Source organism: Syngnathus floridae, chromosome 1 (genome assembly GCF_059516105.1).
Source record: "Syngnathus floridae isolate MCC-2025c chromosome 1, RoL_Sflo_1.0, whole genome shotgun sequence".
NCBI lineage: Eukaryota > Metazoa > Chordata > Actinopteri > Syngnathiformes > Syngnathidae > Syngnathus > Syngnathus floridae.
Genome location: NC_142413.1, coordinates 13957093 through 13976646, shown reverse-complemented (window position 1 = coordinate 13976646; position 19554 = coordinate 13957093). Strand labels below are relative to the sequence as shown.

At 39.2% G+C, this 19554-nt stretch overlaps 1 protein-coding gene across 2 annotated transcripts in view; it reads right to left on the bottom strand.

The window, feature by feature from the left end:
* Window positions 1–19554, bottom strand: part of il1rapl2 (interleukin 1 receptor accessory protein-like 2) — a 208709-nt gene that overhangs the window by 79968 nt on the left and 109187 nt on the right. For both annotated transcript variants that reach the window (XM_088386756.1, XM_088386765.1), the window contains exons 3-4: window positions 3463–3632; window positions 2748–2851 (exon numbers count right to left, since the gene is read on the bottom strand). In XM_088386756.1, the coding sequence (XP_088242882.1) occupies window positions 2748–2851; window positions 3463–3632 (274 nt within the window). The remainder of the gene's footprint in view (window positions 1–2747; window positions 2852–3462; window positions 3633–19554) is intronic.

Below are 19554 nucleotides of genomic sequence, written 5' to 3'. Positions count from 1 at the left end.
AGGCCCTCAAAAATGGTCTCTGGAGCCTGTCTGAGGTGATTGGACGCATACAATCTGGGCTATTCTCTTTTGGCTGCTCTTCGGAATAAATACTCATTCTCTCCCGTATGCGCTTTACTTTGGTATTATTTTCCTATGTTAATGAGCAAGGCTCAATTTCCAATTTTTGTGTTACCTCATCTGAGACAGTATGTACCCTGACTTAGGAGCTCAGACGTTTGAAGGAAATTAGTCTTTCATTTTTTTCACTCTCTCTCTCCCATCCTCACTGACTCTCCACAAAATCCAATCTTCCCTATACATCTTTGCATTTGAATTATTATTATTTTTTCAAATTACGCTCTCACACTATGAGTTTGTCTTTTTATCTCCCACATTTCTCACTTCTCTTCCACCTCCAAAAATTCATTGCGTTTCACCCTCTGTCTTGTATGAACCTTTTTCGCTGAAGCTCAGGTCTCAGAGAACATTATTTTCCACTCCCCTGAGAAGGATTGCAACTAACTGCTTGTTCACCTGAGCACCTTTGACTTTGTAATAGAGTCTTCAGATTGTTCCTTTTTGTCTGGATATCTGCCCTGACACACACAGGCACACTCAGACCAACACACACCGCAACTGAGAGATTACCTTCCAACTGAGGCACACCTTTGCAAACTGACTGCATGGTATGAACATTTATTAGGCTGTCTTCAAATCCATGACATTTTGACTTGCTGTATCTGAAGAAAGTTGATAAAAGACAGAATTTGACGCCAGCTAATCAATTGGCCATGAACTTATAAAGGCTTATTCTCCCGTTTGTGCTTATGTCCTTGGACACTTGGTACACTTTTCCTCTATGCAAATGATCCTAGCCAGACGTCTAACACATCCACCGCATGACAATATGTTAGCCAGGTTTACATGCAGAGTTTTTGTCCTTCCAATTGAAGATCTCTGGTCAACTGTTCAAATGTGACAAACTATTCATATCTGGTAAATACTGTATGTTTAATCAGAACAATGAGATGCCTACTTTTTGTCATATGACTTCTCGAGATGAAGGCTCGGTTGTCTGTTTAGCACAGTAGTTGCAATTGTTTTACATGTTATCAAAGCAACAGCGTGGTTGAAGCTGCCATGGATTCAAGAGCATGAATTACAATGTCACTGTAAACTTATGTCATCACAGCACATGCATTGACAAGACACATCCAGGCTATTCCAATTGAAAACATCTACATGACTTCTTATTGGATTAGCAAAAAGAACATACCACCCATGTGAATCTGATTGCGGCTCTTCACTTGCTTGTGCGAGTGTCACTCCAGCCAAATGTATCAGAAAGAGGGTGGGCTATTACTCATTTGAATAAGGGAAAAAAAAAATTTTTTTTCATTTCCTAAGCAACAATGGACAACATAGTAATCGCAGCTGCTATACTGTTATCATCCCTTAAATCCTGCCAACTACGGGACCATAGAGAATCACGCAGCTGCTCGTGAATTTCGCAGCATTCTTGCCGTGAATGACTCTGGCTTGCAAACTAGGGGTGTTGCATTCTCCGTAATTGTTTAGTGGTTTGGTACCTTCGTGGGGTACTTGAATTTTCATGATCTCTGGCACACATAGGTGGAAAAATACTGAAGTCGAGGGTAGAATGTTCACAAGGCTTGATTTGAGAAGGAATGCCCACATTTTAGGGTTGTGCCACCCAGAGAACTTATCTGGCATGAAGGTATGTACGTAAATGACAGACTTAAGTCATTGGGAGAAGCTGCCCAGCCAGAAAAACACATTTTACATACTGTGCATGAGCAACAAGAACATTGAAGGTAAGTGATTTATTGAAGAACATACTACCAGCGACCTCTGTACTGTATAGTAGCACATTACATAGTCAATCTTCTAGCAATGCATGAGTGAGTGAGTGAGTGAGTGAGTGAGTGAGTGAGTGAGTGAGTGAGTGAGTGAGTGAGTGAGTGAGTGAGTGAGTGAGTGAGAAAGAGAAAGAGAGGGGAGGAGTAAGACAGTGTTAATAACAGACCCTCAGACAATGACAGTCACCAGGCCCTAATTAGGTTGTCATGCTGAGAGTGCAGGGAGCGAGAGAGGGGGTTTGGGGAGGGGGGGTCTTATTAAGGAGGATAGGTGTCAGACTCTGGCAGGAATGGGAGGTAGGCGGAGAGTGAGGAGGGGAGCGATGGTGGTGTGAGGGGAATTTGGTGCAAACAGGCAGAGCCAGAGAAATACAGGAAGGAAGATGCACTGGTTGGAAAAAAAGGGAGAGATCTGCAGATGATAGGAAGATGGAGGCAGCTGGTGAGATAAAGAAAAGAAGCTTCTGTGTGGAAGAAAGAAAAGTGGAGTTGGAGGGAGGGATGGAGAAGAGGCCGAAAAATGCAAAGCAAAGGAAGGCTACGACTACGCCAATTCACCTGATGTTCATTCTATGAAGTTCTAAGTTCAAATTGAACAGAGATAACGGTGTTGTTTGTCAATGTTAATAGTTGAACCGATTGCTTTTCAACCACTGTTATAAGGGGGAAGATATGAAATCAGTTGCACAAACAAACATCTGCATTCCATAACTTATTGGATGTTACTCTTATGAGGAGCAGTAATTCGTTTTTTACACTTGGTGATTAGCAAAACATCTCTATGATTGGGCGACAAGATCACAAAGTGATGACAGCAATGTCAATTTCGATCTGTGATGTTTCACCAAAGAGAATTGTTTCTGAGGCCACATGAATGTATGTTACCTGAGTACACAAGTGTAGAAACCATTATCTTCCATTTCAGCAGACCTGAACCAGATGGAATCGTCTTCTTTACTCAGCCTATGGCCTGAGAAGATGATGGGTTCCTGAAGGGTGCAGAGTAAATGTATCGTAGGAAGGTAATGGGAAAACGGTTGTATTTATAAAAATCAATTCAAGGTGCCTTAAATTTTTAAGTGCATTTTTGTGCACCCTTGGTAATAAATGACTTTCTAAAAAGTAAAAAGTAATTAATAAATGACTTTCTAAAAAGTAAAAAGTAATTACAGCGAAGTACAATGAAAAAAAACCCAGATGAAATTTGTCTTGTTCTACATCATTGTTTTCTCTTGATGGTTTTATCTGTTTACCAAACCAATATATCTTCATTGATCTACTGATACAATGGCCATTGAAACTGAAAACATAATGATAATTGGAAAAGTAATAGTATGCTTAACAACATGACTCGAATATATGGTTAGATTGAATTTACAATCTGTATAAGGGACAACAATTAATATACAATTTCTTGGCTTCTGTAGGTTAGGAATGAAGATTTGAGCCAATTATCTAATCATCAAGTTGTCTTTCAGATTTGTTCTTACAAATCAGAAAAAAAAAATTAAGCTTCATGAGAGATTGGATCCCTTATACTTTTATTACCTGTAATATCAATTTTCTCCAGAAAAAAAAAAAAGTCAAACAGTAAATTTACCTCAGCATCCCCTTTGTTCTTGTACCAGATGAGACGCAGTTTGGCATTGGTGGCCATGGTGTAGTTGGTCCGGATATAACTGTAGAACAAGGCACATTTCACCCTTACTGGCTCGCCGGCCAGAACATGGTACTCCTTAAGATCCACCGACCAGTCGATGCACCCATCAACTGAGGAAAGAGAGAAAGAGAATACCACATTGTTCATCCAGTGACAGACACGCTGGTCATGTGAGAGGACCGATTGAATAAAAATGATTTTTGTTGTCAAAACTTTCTTCAATCTGTTCTTGTAAAATTTGCAGCAACAATGTGAGGGCCAGACGCCATGAATCAAAAATAAGGTGCAGTAGCAAGCAATATGTAGATGTAGAGCATAGAATATTCTTTGATATTTTATTTTCTTTCTTCACTTCTCAGGCTACTGTGAATCAAATGTTTTCCTTAGTCTTGGGCTAAGTCAGATGCTTTCCGTTTAAAACGTGGGGCACAGGTACTTGCTGCGAGGCCTTGAATTAAATCTGTCCTGCCCAGAAGAGATAAAGCTTCTGAACAGTCACCCACCCCAAAATACCTCATCTGCTTCATATCCTTATTGTCCCCATCCGCTTTGTTTACTGGCCACAGCCAAAATGCGTACACAAGGGGCACAATGCAAAGCAGCTGTCTCTATTTCCTTACAAATGTCTGGTGATTGATGAGCAACCAAATGTCGGCCCGTTGGATTATGTTATGCAAGTCAGTTTAAGTAAAACTGGGACAATGAGAAAAAAAAAAAAAACTCCACCAATAAGACATTGAGAAAGAGAAAAACAGAACTTTTAAAACACAATTTATGGCCTTTAATTCCCCATGGATGTAGACATCGTGACAACGAGAGAGACAGAATGATTCATTTGATTGATGCTGCAGTGACATTTGCATGCTTCCATTGACACTTCTTGGAATAGCAGAATGAGCTGCTTTCTTCAAATTGCTTACACTGCTCAATATTAGAAGCCATTAACAATTCTTGTGAAAGCGCTGTGTTATTTTTCTTTTTAATGTTTACCAACACATTACCCATTGCAGTAACAACGCTGTTCAATGTCAACGTAATTCCGCATGTATTTGGCTCGTACTTCGTTCAGTGAATTGTATGTGAAGTTAAGTCATTGCCAATGATTTAAAGACTTCATTTGTTTAAGACTGTGGAAGATATTTAAGACCCCGCACTTAATTGGCTACATTTATAGATTTAGCAATAAGCATTAAGTCAGGGGAGATTTAGAATAGTCTTGCACACACTCATACACGCAGAGTTTAATAGGAGTCATTCAATCTTTGAATCCCATTTCACTGAACGCTGCTGCATATGATCCCAACCTACAGGCAGAAATGAAAAACTTCTAAGCCTGTGGTGGGGACTGTGAGGAAATGGACAGTGGAGTCAAAGCAGGACCTCCAAGCCTGCTTTGACTGCACCGATTGGGTGTTGGGACATCATACATCAGCTTTTGTGAGGACTTGTGTGTGCAGACTAAGACCTTCTGCACGTACAACAACAACAAACCGTGGTTTACACAAAACTTCAGGATGCCGCGCAAAGCCAAGGAGGAGGCCTACAGGAGTGGGGACCGGGACCTGTTCAGGCAGGCCAAGAACACACTGAACCTAGAGATCAGCAAAGCCAAGAGGTGCTATGGGGAGAGCCTGGAGAGACACCTCGCTGCCAATCCTGATCCCTCATCAGTGTGGAAAGGCCTGCAGAGCATCACAGGCTTCAAGAAACCAACCCCCTAGCGGAGACAACAAAAGTACAGGCCATAGCGACGGTAGGAGTAGTGCCCCAGACCTGTCGCCCTGACATCTGTGGTCATGAAATCCTTTGAGAGGCTAGTATTGAGCCACCTGAAGTACATCATGGGGCCCCTGCTCGAACCCCTGCAGTTTGCCTACCGGGCAAACAGGTCGGTGGACGATGCGGTCAACATGGGACTGCACTACATCCTGCGCCACCTAGACACCTCAGGGACGTGCGCCAGGATCCTGTTTGTGGACTTCAGCTTGGCGTTCAACACCATCGCTCCCGACATCCTCCACCAGAAGCTCATACAGCTCGCGGTGCCTGCCTCCACCTGTCAGTGGATCACCAGCTTCCTGACCGAAAGGAGACAGCATATGAGGCTGGGGACCATTACATCCGGCACCCGGACCACCAACACTGGCGCTCCCAGGGGTGCGTCCTCTCCCCACTGGTCTTCTCTCTCTACACCAACGATTGCTCCTCAGGCGACTCTTCTGTGAAGCTCCTGAAGTATGCGGACAACACCACTCTCATCGGACTGATCCGGGACGGTGACGAGAATGTGCACAGACAGGAGGTGGAGCGGCTGGTCCACTGGTGCAGCCAAAACCACCTGGAGCTGAACCCGCTCAAGACCGTGGAGATGACAGTGGACTTCAGGAGAGACCCTTCACCACTTCCACCCCTCACTATCCTCAGTAATGCTATTCCCTCCACAGACACCTTCAAGTTCCTGGCATCCACAATCTCTTGGGACCTGAAATGGACCGGCCACATAGACTCTGTCCGGAAGAAGGCCCAGCAAAGGCTCTACTTTCTGAGACAGCTCAGGAAGTTCAACCTGCCACAGGAGCTGCTGAAGACCTTCTACACTGTCATCATCCAGTCTATCCTCTGCACCTCCATCACTGTCGTGTTTGGATCAGTCACCAAACAAGACAAGCACAGACTGCAACTTATAATCAGGACTGCGGAAAAGATAATCGGGACCAACCTCCAACATCCAAGACTTGTCCAGGACCAGGAAACGTGCAAGCAACATCTCTACAGACTCTTCTCACCCAGGTCACAGTCTGTTCGAAGTACTCCCCTCCGGACGGCGTTACAGAGTGCTGTACGCCAAAACCAGCAGACACAGACACAGCTTCTTTCCCCAGGCTGTCGCTCTGATGAACTCACACCACTCAGAGTCTCAGAGACATCACTGGGCAATAATATCACTTAAATGTTGTTAGTCACCTGAATGTTGTACAGAGGCTGAGATCAACCGGCGTCAAATTCCTTGTTTGGCATGCACAAACCTGGCCAATAAAGCTGATTCTGATGTGACTCTGTAGTTATATTTACACAAAACTTGATTTACAGTTGAGCTCCTGTGGTGTTTTTTAATACATAGAATACATATTTTCTTAATTTCCCGAATGCAATTTGTAAGGTATATATACTGTTTAGTGTGTATGTGATATTTTAATTCCTATTTTGTTATTATTCTTTCTATATGCGATTGTTAGTTCTTGAAATAACTTTGTTTAAATCACTTCCCGTATGTTACATTGCCTTGGAATCTACACTCCAGACATTCTGGGTGGGGTCGGTACCGGTCCTTGTGTTGCTATGTCTCTTCTTTGCGATTAGTCTGGCTCCATTTAATTCTGTCACTGTCATAGTTTCTGTCCAAGGAATGCATTGTGTGTGCTCATGCATGTCATTGTGTCATTTATGGATGTTCATCATTTTCTTGTCATTTTGTTATTCGGGGGGAAAAGAACTAAGATTATTTTGGTTCCAGCCTTGATTTTTTTTTCATTATATCTAACCAAATCTTGAGAAAAATTTGACAAGCTTTCTACAAGAAGAAAGACTTTGGCTTCAGCACTCATAAAGATTTTTCACTCTGACCTTCAACACATCAAGGTGCAAAGACAAGTCTTGATGAGAAATGCTTTCAAGAGACCTAATCAATTGTGCATTCTCTGAAAATACACACCATCATCCATCTAGACGTACTGGATTTGATAGGACTTTGTATCCTTTACCTTAAAGAACCATTTATTCAATATATGATAATAGTAGTCTGCATCAGATGGGAGGAGTCCTCTCTTTATTGCTTCTTTTACACCTCATCCCCTCGTTTATACCCAAAATGAGTAAGATGGGTTAACAGACTACCTCAATTTTTCTTGTTTCAGTCTCACATCTGTAAAGTGTGCTCACTGCTAGCATGGTGCAGGTGTCTATTTCTATGTATCACTGTATATTCTAATGTCATTTGGAAGTATGTCAGAATGGAGCTTCTCTTTAGGAGGGGCCACTGTTGTGGTGCTCATAGAGAGGACAATCAGAATACAGACCTCTGGCAAGCCTGATGTAAAATGTTTGCAGTTTAATAGCTTATTAAACACACGCACCAAGACTCAATAGATTACTTGGTGGCCTTTACTACACCCCTGCACCTAGTTTGACCTGTATCGACCTAACAAGTTTTGTGTAACACTCATTCAAGAAACACTTGCGCGCACGCACATGCACACACAATACAATACATACAAAACATCTTCATTTATATAGTGTATATAGAATAACAAAAGTAAAACCTCCGTGGCAAAGACATAAATTATTCTTTATGGATCGTGAGATGTGTATGTATGATTTTGAAAGGCATGCAAATGTGTGTGCGTGTGCGCATGCGTGTTAAAATAGAGGAATTAATAGAGGCCAGCCAGAGTTGACCATTAGGAATGAATGAGCTGACAAGTATTGAAGGTGGATGAACATTTAGGTCTTGGTTTGACATGGGTCAGATAGACACTGACAAGATACAACATTGCTTTGAAAAATATGCACTCTCCGACTGTAGCGAATAGGCTATATGTATCTGTGGGCCACTACAAAAGTAGGATCAAATTGTAACTTCATCCTCAAGTGCTTCTTCACGTTCTTATGCACGAGTGGGTGTATGATTTTTCTAGTCACGGTTACGTGTAAGAATGCATGGATGACCACAGCTGTGCTTGAATGACTGGGTAGGTTTTAGCATGACCTGGTAAACAATCCCCTGCAACTAAATCTGCACATGAATGTTCCCACATCATATAACATAATTCTGTACTAAAAAATATCTGCATTTACCATGTGCCTTATTTAATAAGACCCTAAATAGCAAGCACTGACAAGACTGACAAATTTGGTCTTGGTGAACATTATTTACTGAGATTACGATATTTCACTATAGTCCTGAATAGCAGGCCTTGAGATGCATGTTTATGAACTCAAACGGATCACCTGTGTGTTAGTATTAAGTGCAAAAGGGAGGAGACTAATGTATTTAAAGGATAGTTTTGTGCTTTAGCTAACGCTGGCATTTTTTTTCAACATGGATTGCAAAGTAATGGAATTGGATCTATCAGTGGAAGACAAACAAACATACAACTGAGTTACAAAAAACAAATGTATCGCTTGATGAGCTGAAATGACCCAGCCGCAAGTAAACGTGAAAACAGTGACAACAAATTTTCGTTTCTTCATGCAGTAGGTTCAAAATGAGTTATTCGAGGTAACATTGACAAAAATACAAACAACGCTTTTCAAACAGTTATGCTGGCAACCGGATTTGCCAAATTTCTGTGTCGTCTTTTAACAAACTAGCTACTAGCGTTTGAATATTTATTTTTGTGAATGAAACCTCTACCATGAGTTTCTCATTCACGTTGTAACAAATGACAAAAAAATGAAAGCCATTTCCTCAGAAAGAACGTTTCCTCAGCTTTAGGATGACTGCCGGATAATATTTTGTAAGACATTGCAAAAACCGACTTATATTTTATTCTACCCTGGGCTACAAAGCAGAGCCATTTTAAACTCTAAACATTTTGGTGTTTTAAGTGAATGTGAGGCTTTTTTGTTGTGCTGATGCCTCTTTCCTTGTTGCATGCCGGTAGAAATGAAATTGTATTTTTCACAGTAATATAGGAACAGCATTGAGCAACGGCTATAATATGAGCTACTAACTAATTCTGAACCACGTACAAAACAAATTTACTATTGCTGATGTTAATATTACAGAGGATATATATATATATATATGCAAATTTTGTAAAAATAGGGAATATTGACCCTGTGGCTTGTTTAAACATGATTCTGCCATTTTAACATCCCAATGTAAATTGCCTTTAGGATTGATGATGGGAATCAGGATGTTGACCCTTTTAAATTTGTACTGCTGAAATACTCACACTATTTGTTCAATTACATAAATAACAAAAATAATGGACATGTCTGCTCGCAGTCTGTCTGCACGTGTCTCACCATGTCTTGCAGCACTAAACAAGAACACTCCTAACACACAAACCTAATTAATAACAGAAGCATTCATGGACACTCCTGCTGTTACCCATTAACCTAACATAATTAATTGTAGTCAGAACTTTTGGGAAGGACTATTGTTTCTCATTCTCAGGTTCATTCCACAGATAAACAAAATTTCTGACAGTGATTAGAAAACCAAAAGCTGCAGGATATATATATCCTTTCCATCTTAACATGAGTGATTTTTTTATTCCCAAAACTCAGAGAGCTTTGTGTTGTTGATTCAAGCTAATTCTGTCACTTGACTTCAGCTGAGTTACCAATTTAGGCAACCGCCACCTCACTCAGTGACTGAGGAGCGGAGCCCTGCCCTCACTCAGCAGTTGACACAGACAGGAGATTCCTAATTAAAAACTGCAGCGAATGAATCCATCATTCGTCATACTGTCAATGTTTCAGCTTGTGCACCCAAAATTCAATCATCATAAAGTTTTCATTGTATATCAGTCTGTTGACTAGTGAGGGAATGAGTAAGGACGTTTCAAAAACATTCGGTGCATATACATGCTTCATTTGGTGTAGTCTGGGAAATTTAAACCCACTGAAATTTTATTTGGTCGATTGCGGTCATAACAATTGTAGCACAATAAATAAAATGCAATATAACTGACTCCCTATAAAAACTACAACGTAATCATGAACTACATGTGACAAGAAGCATAGTCGAGAAGTGCCTAAATTATCAAGGTATTAGAATACAAGGAACCCAATTTTTTCCTCCTGGAAATAAATTCCAGACCCACCTATGTTCCCAAAACATGTAAAATCCCCAGAAAACAAAAAACAGAGAACTAAAAGCAAGTTCAAGACATATCAGTACTTGACAGCATAAAAGCAGAAACGCACTGTACTTTGCTGTTAAGTTGTGTCAAAAATGCTGCCTTAAAACTCCATGCAAGATTAATGCTGAAAGACCAAGTAAAAGTGCAGATCCCATGCTAAATCTTTGATTGAAGAATCTAAAGGCTCAAAAGAGCAAGGACTTTAAGAATTATATTAATATTTATTAAAAATGTGTTTACCTGTGCAGTTGATTTAAGGCCACGCTTCAAGACGGCTTGGCTAATACAGTACATACATAATAGCCATCCATACCTAGTATGGCAGACACACTGACTTATTGCACAGAAAAGGCATCTGGCTCAAGGATGTGTCTATGTTTACATTCATATACATTTTAAAGCAAGTGCTGGATGCTGAAGTTCACGCCACAGTACAAGTGATAAATTGATGATACATTCAGGAGCAAATTGCACTTTCGTTTTTACGCCTGCCTAATCAAGTATTAGTAGTGTCTTAGTAATTAAGCTTCAATCCTGTCCTTTCCCACAAAGTTACTATTACTTCTGTTGCATTCAAAACAAAAAAAAGGGTTAGTGGTTCTCCTATTTTCTTTGCTGTGGAAGACAGGTTCAAATGGATATTACACATTACCCCCAAACAAAAACACCCACAGATTTACTTGGAAAAAGCCTAGGTCTTTCACCCATCAACATCAACATTTTTGTCACACAGGCCTGTGCACCTAAGATAAATGTCCGTGACAGGCTTTCTAAAATTGGCCATTAATCAAATAAAAGCACAGTGTTGAATTTGTTAGCACTGACGACTAGCTGAAAGAGTCTCAACACTAGTGTTTATTAAAGCAAAAATGCTTATTACGATACAAAAATACATATATTTAAAATTGTTTCTTTTAAGAGATCCTTGTCTCCCCGCCACCAATTCTACCAACTTTCCCCCCACAGTGACGAGTAAGGCCACAGGTCACACAAAACTCAGACAAACAGACTAAAAGAGCTATCACTTCAATAAAATCAAATCCTTCGTTATCAACTAGATAATAATTACTGATCGTCTGTGTAATAAATGATAAACCTCTGTGATGCACTGTTAGAGCAAGAGTGTTTGTATTTTAGTGGCTCATAATCCCTTCACGCAATAACTGCTTACGAGTCTCACTCGTTAGTTTATTGATCTTTTCTTATTACATTTGATTCTTTTTTCATTATTATACAGAGAGTAGCAACCTTCAATTTCATTGCACTGTTTGACAATAAAGGGGATTCTTATTCTGTTGATGATTTCCACATGATCAAATTAATGGTATTTTTCATTCAGTAGTGACAGTCTTGACCCCCTTACAGGCCAACATCATGTCACAATCCTCAAAATGTGGGTGGTTGTTAATTTCGATTAGATCCTGACACATACGTTTGTAGGTCTATGAGCAGAAAGACAATTCTATAAAACGCAGACAAAAATAAACAGAGTAAGAAGAGTGACGTAAAAAAAAGGATGGAAATGAGTCTGACTGTCCTGGGATGCTAAACACAGTTTTGTCTTCATCCACATTAGATAATAACTTCCCAAACAAGAATGGCATTAATTCTGTCTTACACAATTTGGTGTTGTTTATTAAGATTACCATTTAATTAGTATGATGTGGTGTAGCTCCACAACCAAAGAATGTCTAACTGTTGTATAATAAAACCCCTCTGACACTGTCAATCAAACTGAATATTAGCTCTGTACAGGCAACAAGTATTCCAAAATAAGTTTTGACACAAATCTTTTCTGCTTGTGCAGTTTTCTTTTAAAATGTCTTTGAAACCACTAAAAGTAGCACATTTAGCTGCACTCCCAATTAATTTGCACACAGTTGCAGGCTGAGAGGAGCGTGCTTTGCCGCCCCGGCAGCGGATGAATACGACGGAATGTTGGCTAATAACAACAAGGCACACAAACTATAAAAATTGCACCCTTGTCTAAAGATGCCCCATTACAGTTGAGGGAAGCATCCGGGCAACCCCACTGCCCATAGATGGTGCGATAAAGAGCCCAGCATTTTTCCGACGACTGTTTTGCGCAGTGAACAATCCATCCTATACTTCTTTGTCAAAGAATTCGACACTCAGCGTTCGACTGTGTAAAAGCGCTGTGGCACTGCGAGTTGAATGAGATGGAAGTTGTATTTGTTATATATGATAAGTAGTTGATTCTGAAGAAAACATAGACATTTTTATAGAAGGTGAACTTCACAGAGAAATTGCCACAGAGTAACACGATGGCAAAAGATCTGTTTTCCACATTATCTCCCATTTTGCCTATACCACTTTCTCAACATCAACAAAAAAAAACAACAACAATTTGTCTTGTTTTATAAATGTCATTGCACGCGCTAAATTAACGTATTGGGATCCTAACCTTCCTCCAGGTATTTGGTTAGAGTTGTTGTTGTAACTACGTAATTCGGCATCTGGTCCTCATACCACTGTAGCAGACAATTTAAACACTCCTCACCCACCTCATTTTTTTAAAACATATTCCTATTGTCTGCAGTATATTTTTATATACAGACTTCCCTCATCCCCATTTGTCACAATGGTACTGGGATTTAGAGCACAGAATTTCCCATATTTGTCAGTTACAAATGCGGGCAGACACACACACAAACACACACAAACACACACACACACACACACACACACACAAACACACACAAACACACACACACACACACGATACCAGCATCCCACTGGCCTTCCTCGTGCTTGTCATTAATAAAGAAATTGCTGCACACCTGCTCACTGACAGCACCCAGCAGAGAAAGAAAATGGAAGTGAGATATTTGTGTGTCTGTGTGTGTATGTGTCAGATCTGTGTGTGTATGTGTCACACGTGTGTGTGTGCGTGTGTGTTTTTGTGCCAAAGCAAAGAAATGTGTTTTCATAATTAGGGTATATAGAGAATAAGAAAAGAAGTTAACGGTTCAAACAACACTCAATGCCAAGCTGAAATTAACTGTCTTGCTCCAAAGAAAAAAAATGTTTTAAGCTTGTTTCAGCATTTCAGGTGTATTTACGTATGCACTAATGCATCCACTAGTGAAGTACAATAAGTGTTTTGTTTTTTTTGGGGGGGGAAATGAAGAAGCACTGTACAATTTGTGACTGTAATTTTCCACGAGAGATAAAAATGTATTTGCATTGAAGTGGCAAATGGCAGCCGAGACAGGGCCCATTGTTGGTGTTTTTGTTTCTGCCGATCCTTCTGAAGTTTGGGTTTCGTTTCGTTTCGTTTACAGTTGGGAGAAAACTAAGACACCCAGTCGGCAAGCCTCTTTCTTATTTGGTCACTACCTGTCTGCGATTCACCCTTCACCCACCCCCACATCACACAATGCAGGAAAGAACTGTCATATTGCTTCAAGTGCAACTCCCTATCCAGATAGCAACACATTGTCACCAGATGGGAAATTTAACTAAAGTGCTCAGGTGATTTATCTATGTTTGCTTAGATCCAATCATTGCTTTCTCATTGCTCCATTAATAGCACTCCCACTGTCACAAGCTCTTTGTTTTGTGAAGCGCTGCACAAATTATCATTGGTACTTAATGATGCGCCTGTAATTGACACCGCAAATGTTTAATAATTTATGCTCTCATTACAAGGCACGTTTTGTTTGTTCACAAATGCACGTCTTTGATGCAATTAACGTGACAAGTGATCAAATTTTAAAGTGCTCAATCTATATACTGTTTTCTCGAGCTGTTTTGTTTTGAGGTGCTTTGAATTTATTACAGGTTCATAAACTCATTAAATATATCACATACCTGAGGAATTTAATTTTTATTATATTCCGTGTATATATTTCAGTCAAGAAGTTAGACTTTTTATACCTAGGTTAGAGTCATGTACACAAGATCATGTACTGATCAAACTAAATGAGTTGTCCATGTTGCTTGTCTCATAGGAGGTTTGAACATGGCTTTGCAAGTCTTTAAGCACTTCTGTGGCCGAGCACAACTTGTAGGGTGTTTAAGTGAGGAATGTGAGGCATACATGGACATTCTAAAGTATAACCTGGAGTTTTGAAAATAGCAAACTGCTCATTAATTCTCATTGAAAGTTTGCATCATGGGAAATTCACTGATTAACATTCATGTGAAAGTACAAAAATGTGGCATTATATTAAACCTAGGTGGTAGATCCACTTGTTTTAACCTCTGGTAAATGATTTCAGTGTACCTATTAAATATTGCACTGCACTGTATATCATAGCCAACATGAAGTGCATATCAAATAGGATCGCCTTAGTGAATGGCAAAACTTAGATCTTGGAGCTGTTAAAGTCATGAAGTAGTTTGTAACCACTTTGTTTTTACGAGAAGTGGTTGTATTTTCAGAAGATGAGGTTGTATTTCAGCAAAAAAACACATCTTATGGCCAAGAGTTCCCAAGCTCTTTTCTCAGCTAGTTTCACATATATCAAATAGCCCCTTGAAGAGAAATTGAACACTGAGGAACATTCAGATGAAACATGTTGAACATCATATGACAGTGTGCAAAGAGTAATACAAAATGGCTTCATGGCCACACTAGACACCCAATTAGTCCTCATAATAAAACTGAGGGCAGCTCGGAATTATTTTAGACAGGACAAACTGGATTCATAGGTCTTAGTATTCCAGTACATCTAACTGGGAGTCCCACTGTCACAGAGTCTAAATTTATATAAATTCACGGAAGAGCAGATTAGCATATTATTTTGACCCTCTAGTAGTTTCCGTATCAATTATAATGATTCGGGGTGTAACATGTCTAAAATGTATAGTTAAAATACCCAAAGGTGCTTCAATTTAGACTTTTATAGAAAATATACCAAAAAAGTCAAACTATGATTGTTTTTCACAAAACTGAACCACATTCTTGATTACATTACTTTTTATTACTAATTTAATTTCAGGGGTAGAAATAAATGATTTCTTTAGCAAAGGATGTAGTAGCTTTAAGGAGATTTGGCCAGCATCCAGAGGAGATGTTTAAGGCAAAACAAATAATAATTTTGGTCAAAATATGACATTAGCCACATTTTTTTTTAAAGGAACATGGACATGTTTGCTCAATCATTTATTTTCTTCTTAGTAACAGTATGAACTGAAATTTGAAAAATAATTTTCAGTTTAAAATGTAGAAGATGGCCATGTACCTGTCTAACGTCTCTTGTCTTTCGAGTCCTTTAGTACGGTTTTCTCTCGTGGGCTTTTAAGCTCCTTGTGAAAAATTACGGTAGGCAGTGGATTTGGTTTTAAACGTTTATACCCAGACACACCACTAAGCTCTTTTATGAGATGAGAGCACAGCCGCAGGTCTTTGGGCAAGTGGACTCCTCCAACGGCATCCTCCCACTGTTTTCTTAACTTTGTGACAAAAAGCTTTGGAGGCTTACCTTAATTTCTTTACTCCCCTTTGATCGAAAATGACAACCAAAAGATATGCAGTGTGGCATGTTTGCTCCTTTTGCTGATGCTAGTTGTTGTTTTGCTGTGCTTGGCAGTGGGCAGCAATGTGGGATGCAACCAAAATGTTATCATCCCAGAATATATTAAGCACGTGGAAATGTCACAGCATATAAATTAAACTTTTGTACAAAATGTATTAAAATGCTAAATTATTTTCAAAAACGTTAAATCTTATCTTACTAACATCCAAATAAATCCTATAGAGCAAACATCATCACAATCAGGGTTCCTTTCATGAGGCTGACAATATACAAAATTAGGCTTGATTCATCTTTTATGGTAATGAGTGTGCCTCTATTTTCATTTTTCTGGATCTTTTTATGGAACCAGAATGTGTGGCAGAAATATAATATTTTCAATTGACCGAAAAGAGCCAGAAACATCCCCCTATGAGTTTGTAGACCATTTTTGCCTAGGCTAAATAAACTTCAACATGTCTATCAAAAAGTCACAAACATCCAATTTCACTCCAGGCCTGTAGGAGACAACAGCAAGCTTTGTTACCCGTTGAAACTGTTGTGTCCCTGCCCAAGGGTGAAAAAATATCTTTCTGTATTTTTATTTGTTATAATATTAAGTGGGTTCTTTCTCTTTCTATGCTTTACACCTCTAAGGTCAATTTGGAGTGGATTTCAGCCCAAGATTTCAAAACTTTCATTTCAATCTAAAATAAGCATATTACTGAACTGTGTTTTGTAAACGTTAAGTCGACAAAGTATTAATTCTAAAAAAATACATTCAAAACATGGCATTTAGTACTCACTTGAGGGAGGTGCCATTTTTGCTCTCCAGTAGCAAGAATATGACGAACTACATCTGTCCAGCTTATTCCAGAATTGTAATGTTAAGCAAAAAAAACAGGTTTTGACACTTGGTTACACATGCAATGTATTCTTTAACTTGACATATACTTTAAGTCAATGTCATTTTTGAAGACAAAGGTAACCACTGATTTACATTTTGCAGGGAGTAAAAAATAATAATTTATAAAAATGGGCTCCATGATAGTTCCGCTATGAAATCAAGCATGAAGCTGATTTGGTGATAACATACAATCATTATTCTTCTCTCTTGGTTGCATAAAGACAAAAGCTTAATAGTAAACCAAATATTGGTAAATACAATAAGGCATTGCCTATGCCTTCCATTAAGGCATCTTTCTGACACCTATAGAAATCATTGCTTTTGCATAGCCTTTATCAACTGCTGCTTTGCCAATTAATGGGCCTCTTTTTAAAGAGACAGCACAGCATCTTAAATTGTTACTTTTTAACATTTTTAACAGGATGATTTTTTTTAGTAGAAATGAGCAGATGCACAGAGACAGCAGAGAAGAGCTACAGAGAGTGATTCTCAGAAGGACTGCGTAAGAGTTGCAGACACTGCACTTCTAATCAGATAGGAAAAGCCCCAGTCATCAAGGTTTAAGCTCAATGTATGTGTGTGGGCGTTCAGGCACAGTCAGCGCACACTCATGAGTGTGCGAGAGTGTTTGCGTGCGAGCATATAAAGGTATGGTACGTTTATAAAAAGCACTCCACTGTATGTGTGGGAGGGCTGCAGTGTGTGTGGCTTGTGTCACTCAGCTGATGAGTTAGTGTGAGACACAAGCTGTTAAATCACTGCTGACGCGCAGCAAGTGAATTTTGAATAATTTATGAAGATGTATGATCAGATCTGCACATTGATGTATTCGGCACTGAAATTATGGGAGAAAACCTTGAGACTCAAAAATGTTGAGCTGTTCAAAAGCTCTCAAATGTTTAAAATGGATCATATAATAGGACTAGATGTGAATACGTGAATAAGTACTTCCCCGGATTAATAAAGAACTGCAAACTACTGCAATTGTGTTTGTGTGTGTGTGTGTTTGTGTGTGTGTGGTGGTGGTGGGGTTCTTACTCTTAATATTTACACCATTACTCATAATTTCAGTGATAGTTTTTTTTTGTTGGCTGTGAGAATAATATTTGGAAAGTTAGAGTAACATTACATACAAAACAATAATTGCAAAGTGAAAAGCTCTTGCCACCTGCACATTCGATAAATTAATGGAAGCAAGCTGAAATCTTAATAGCAAAAAGAATGACAGCTTTTCTAAAGCTGTAGCAGGGAATATGTAGTAGCATTTTACGTCAGCACAACTAATCAAAAACTGATATGAGATTTGACAGAGATCAACTGGACACAGTTAATAGGATCACATTTGTTCAATTAAGTAGAATGTGCCATCTCGATGAGATCTGGACGAAAACTGCTGACGTTACAATTTTTGATCTGGAATACCAAATCAAGTTTCTTTCAAATCCGATTCAAAGGAAAGCTGTTTCCACAATCGAAAGATGATTGTCTGGTGCATTAAACGATTTAACATGGGCATCATCATTAGAAGTGATATTATAAAATAAAATGAAAGAAACAATGGACATGAAGCGGCATAAAACAAACCAGCCAGCAGTACTCAGCCACAAGGTAATTTCTCAAGTATAGCAAATTGTTTAGGAGACAGACACCGACAGGGAACTGTGGTCTGGATTTCAAAACATAATGTTAATTTACCATGAGCATATTGTGCTTCACAGTGAAGTTTCAATAATAATCCTTTCAGTAAACACATCAGCACTCCTAATCCAGACTCCCTTTGGAAAAGCTAGTGGTTTTACAGCAGCAGAGTCCAAACGGTTGCCAGTTCAGAAGATGATGCACAGGCCTGCAGCTATATTTCAAAAGAGTTTCCACAGATGGTTTTTCATCATTGTTGTTTTTGGTATTAGCAATGCTCACATACATTCTGTGTTTGGTATACATTTCAAAAAGCAGAGTGACTGCAGCAGAGGTGAACTATGGAAAATTCAATGTGGCACAACCCAAGGGACGAGCTCCCTCTGATACTCACACGCAGTCCATCTGCGCACAAACAAAAATGACACAATGCCATATGGGATGTTGGACCTAACTTAAACATCTATCTTTAGTGACATCTCTTCCCGTGTGTACATGTGTACATGTCAGAAGCAAAATTGAAATGGTGCAATGAACACAATTGGAGTATTGGACATTTACGTTTGGGCAGTTTTGGGAGCAAAATTCAAGAAGTTTTGTTTTTGGGCCCTTACTTTTGCATCGGCTCATTTATCAGGCAGATGGCAGGACATCTGGGAACAAACACAATCATTTCAGGTGGTGGGACGTGGACATGGAATGATGTGAATTTTTCAGGAATTAAATGAAGAGATAAATTTGTAATTTTGTGATCGTTCCTTAAATCGTTACCTTTAACAAGACAACGTATGCTTGACCCTTTGATGAAATGTTTGCATGTGAGTTCATCCTATCCTATTGGATGATCACATAGAGACAGACAACTCTTCATCGTTCTCAAATCCATACCTACTAGCAATTGTGAAGTCCAGATTTGATTTCAACAGCCATATAGCCACCTGCATTTAGATTGTGAAGCCAAAATTATAAAGATTTGAACTACATGCAGTCCCATTTGGAAGGTTCTCAAACGCCTTAGCTTTTTGCTATATGCCAAAAAAAGAAGAAGCTAATTTCTTCATTGTTGGACTAATAAAGGTTATAGTATATTATTTTGCCTTGTTTTGCCCGTAAAAAACAAAGTTCATTTCCAAGG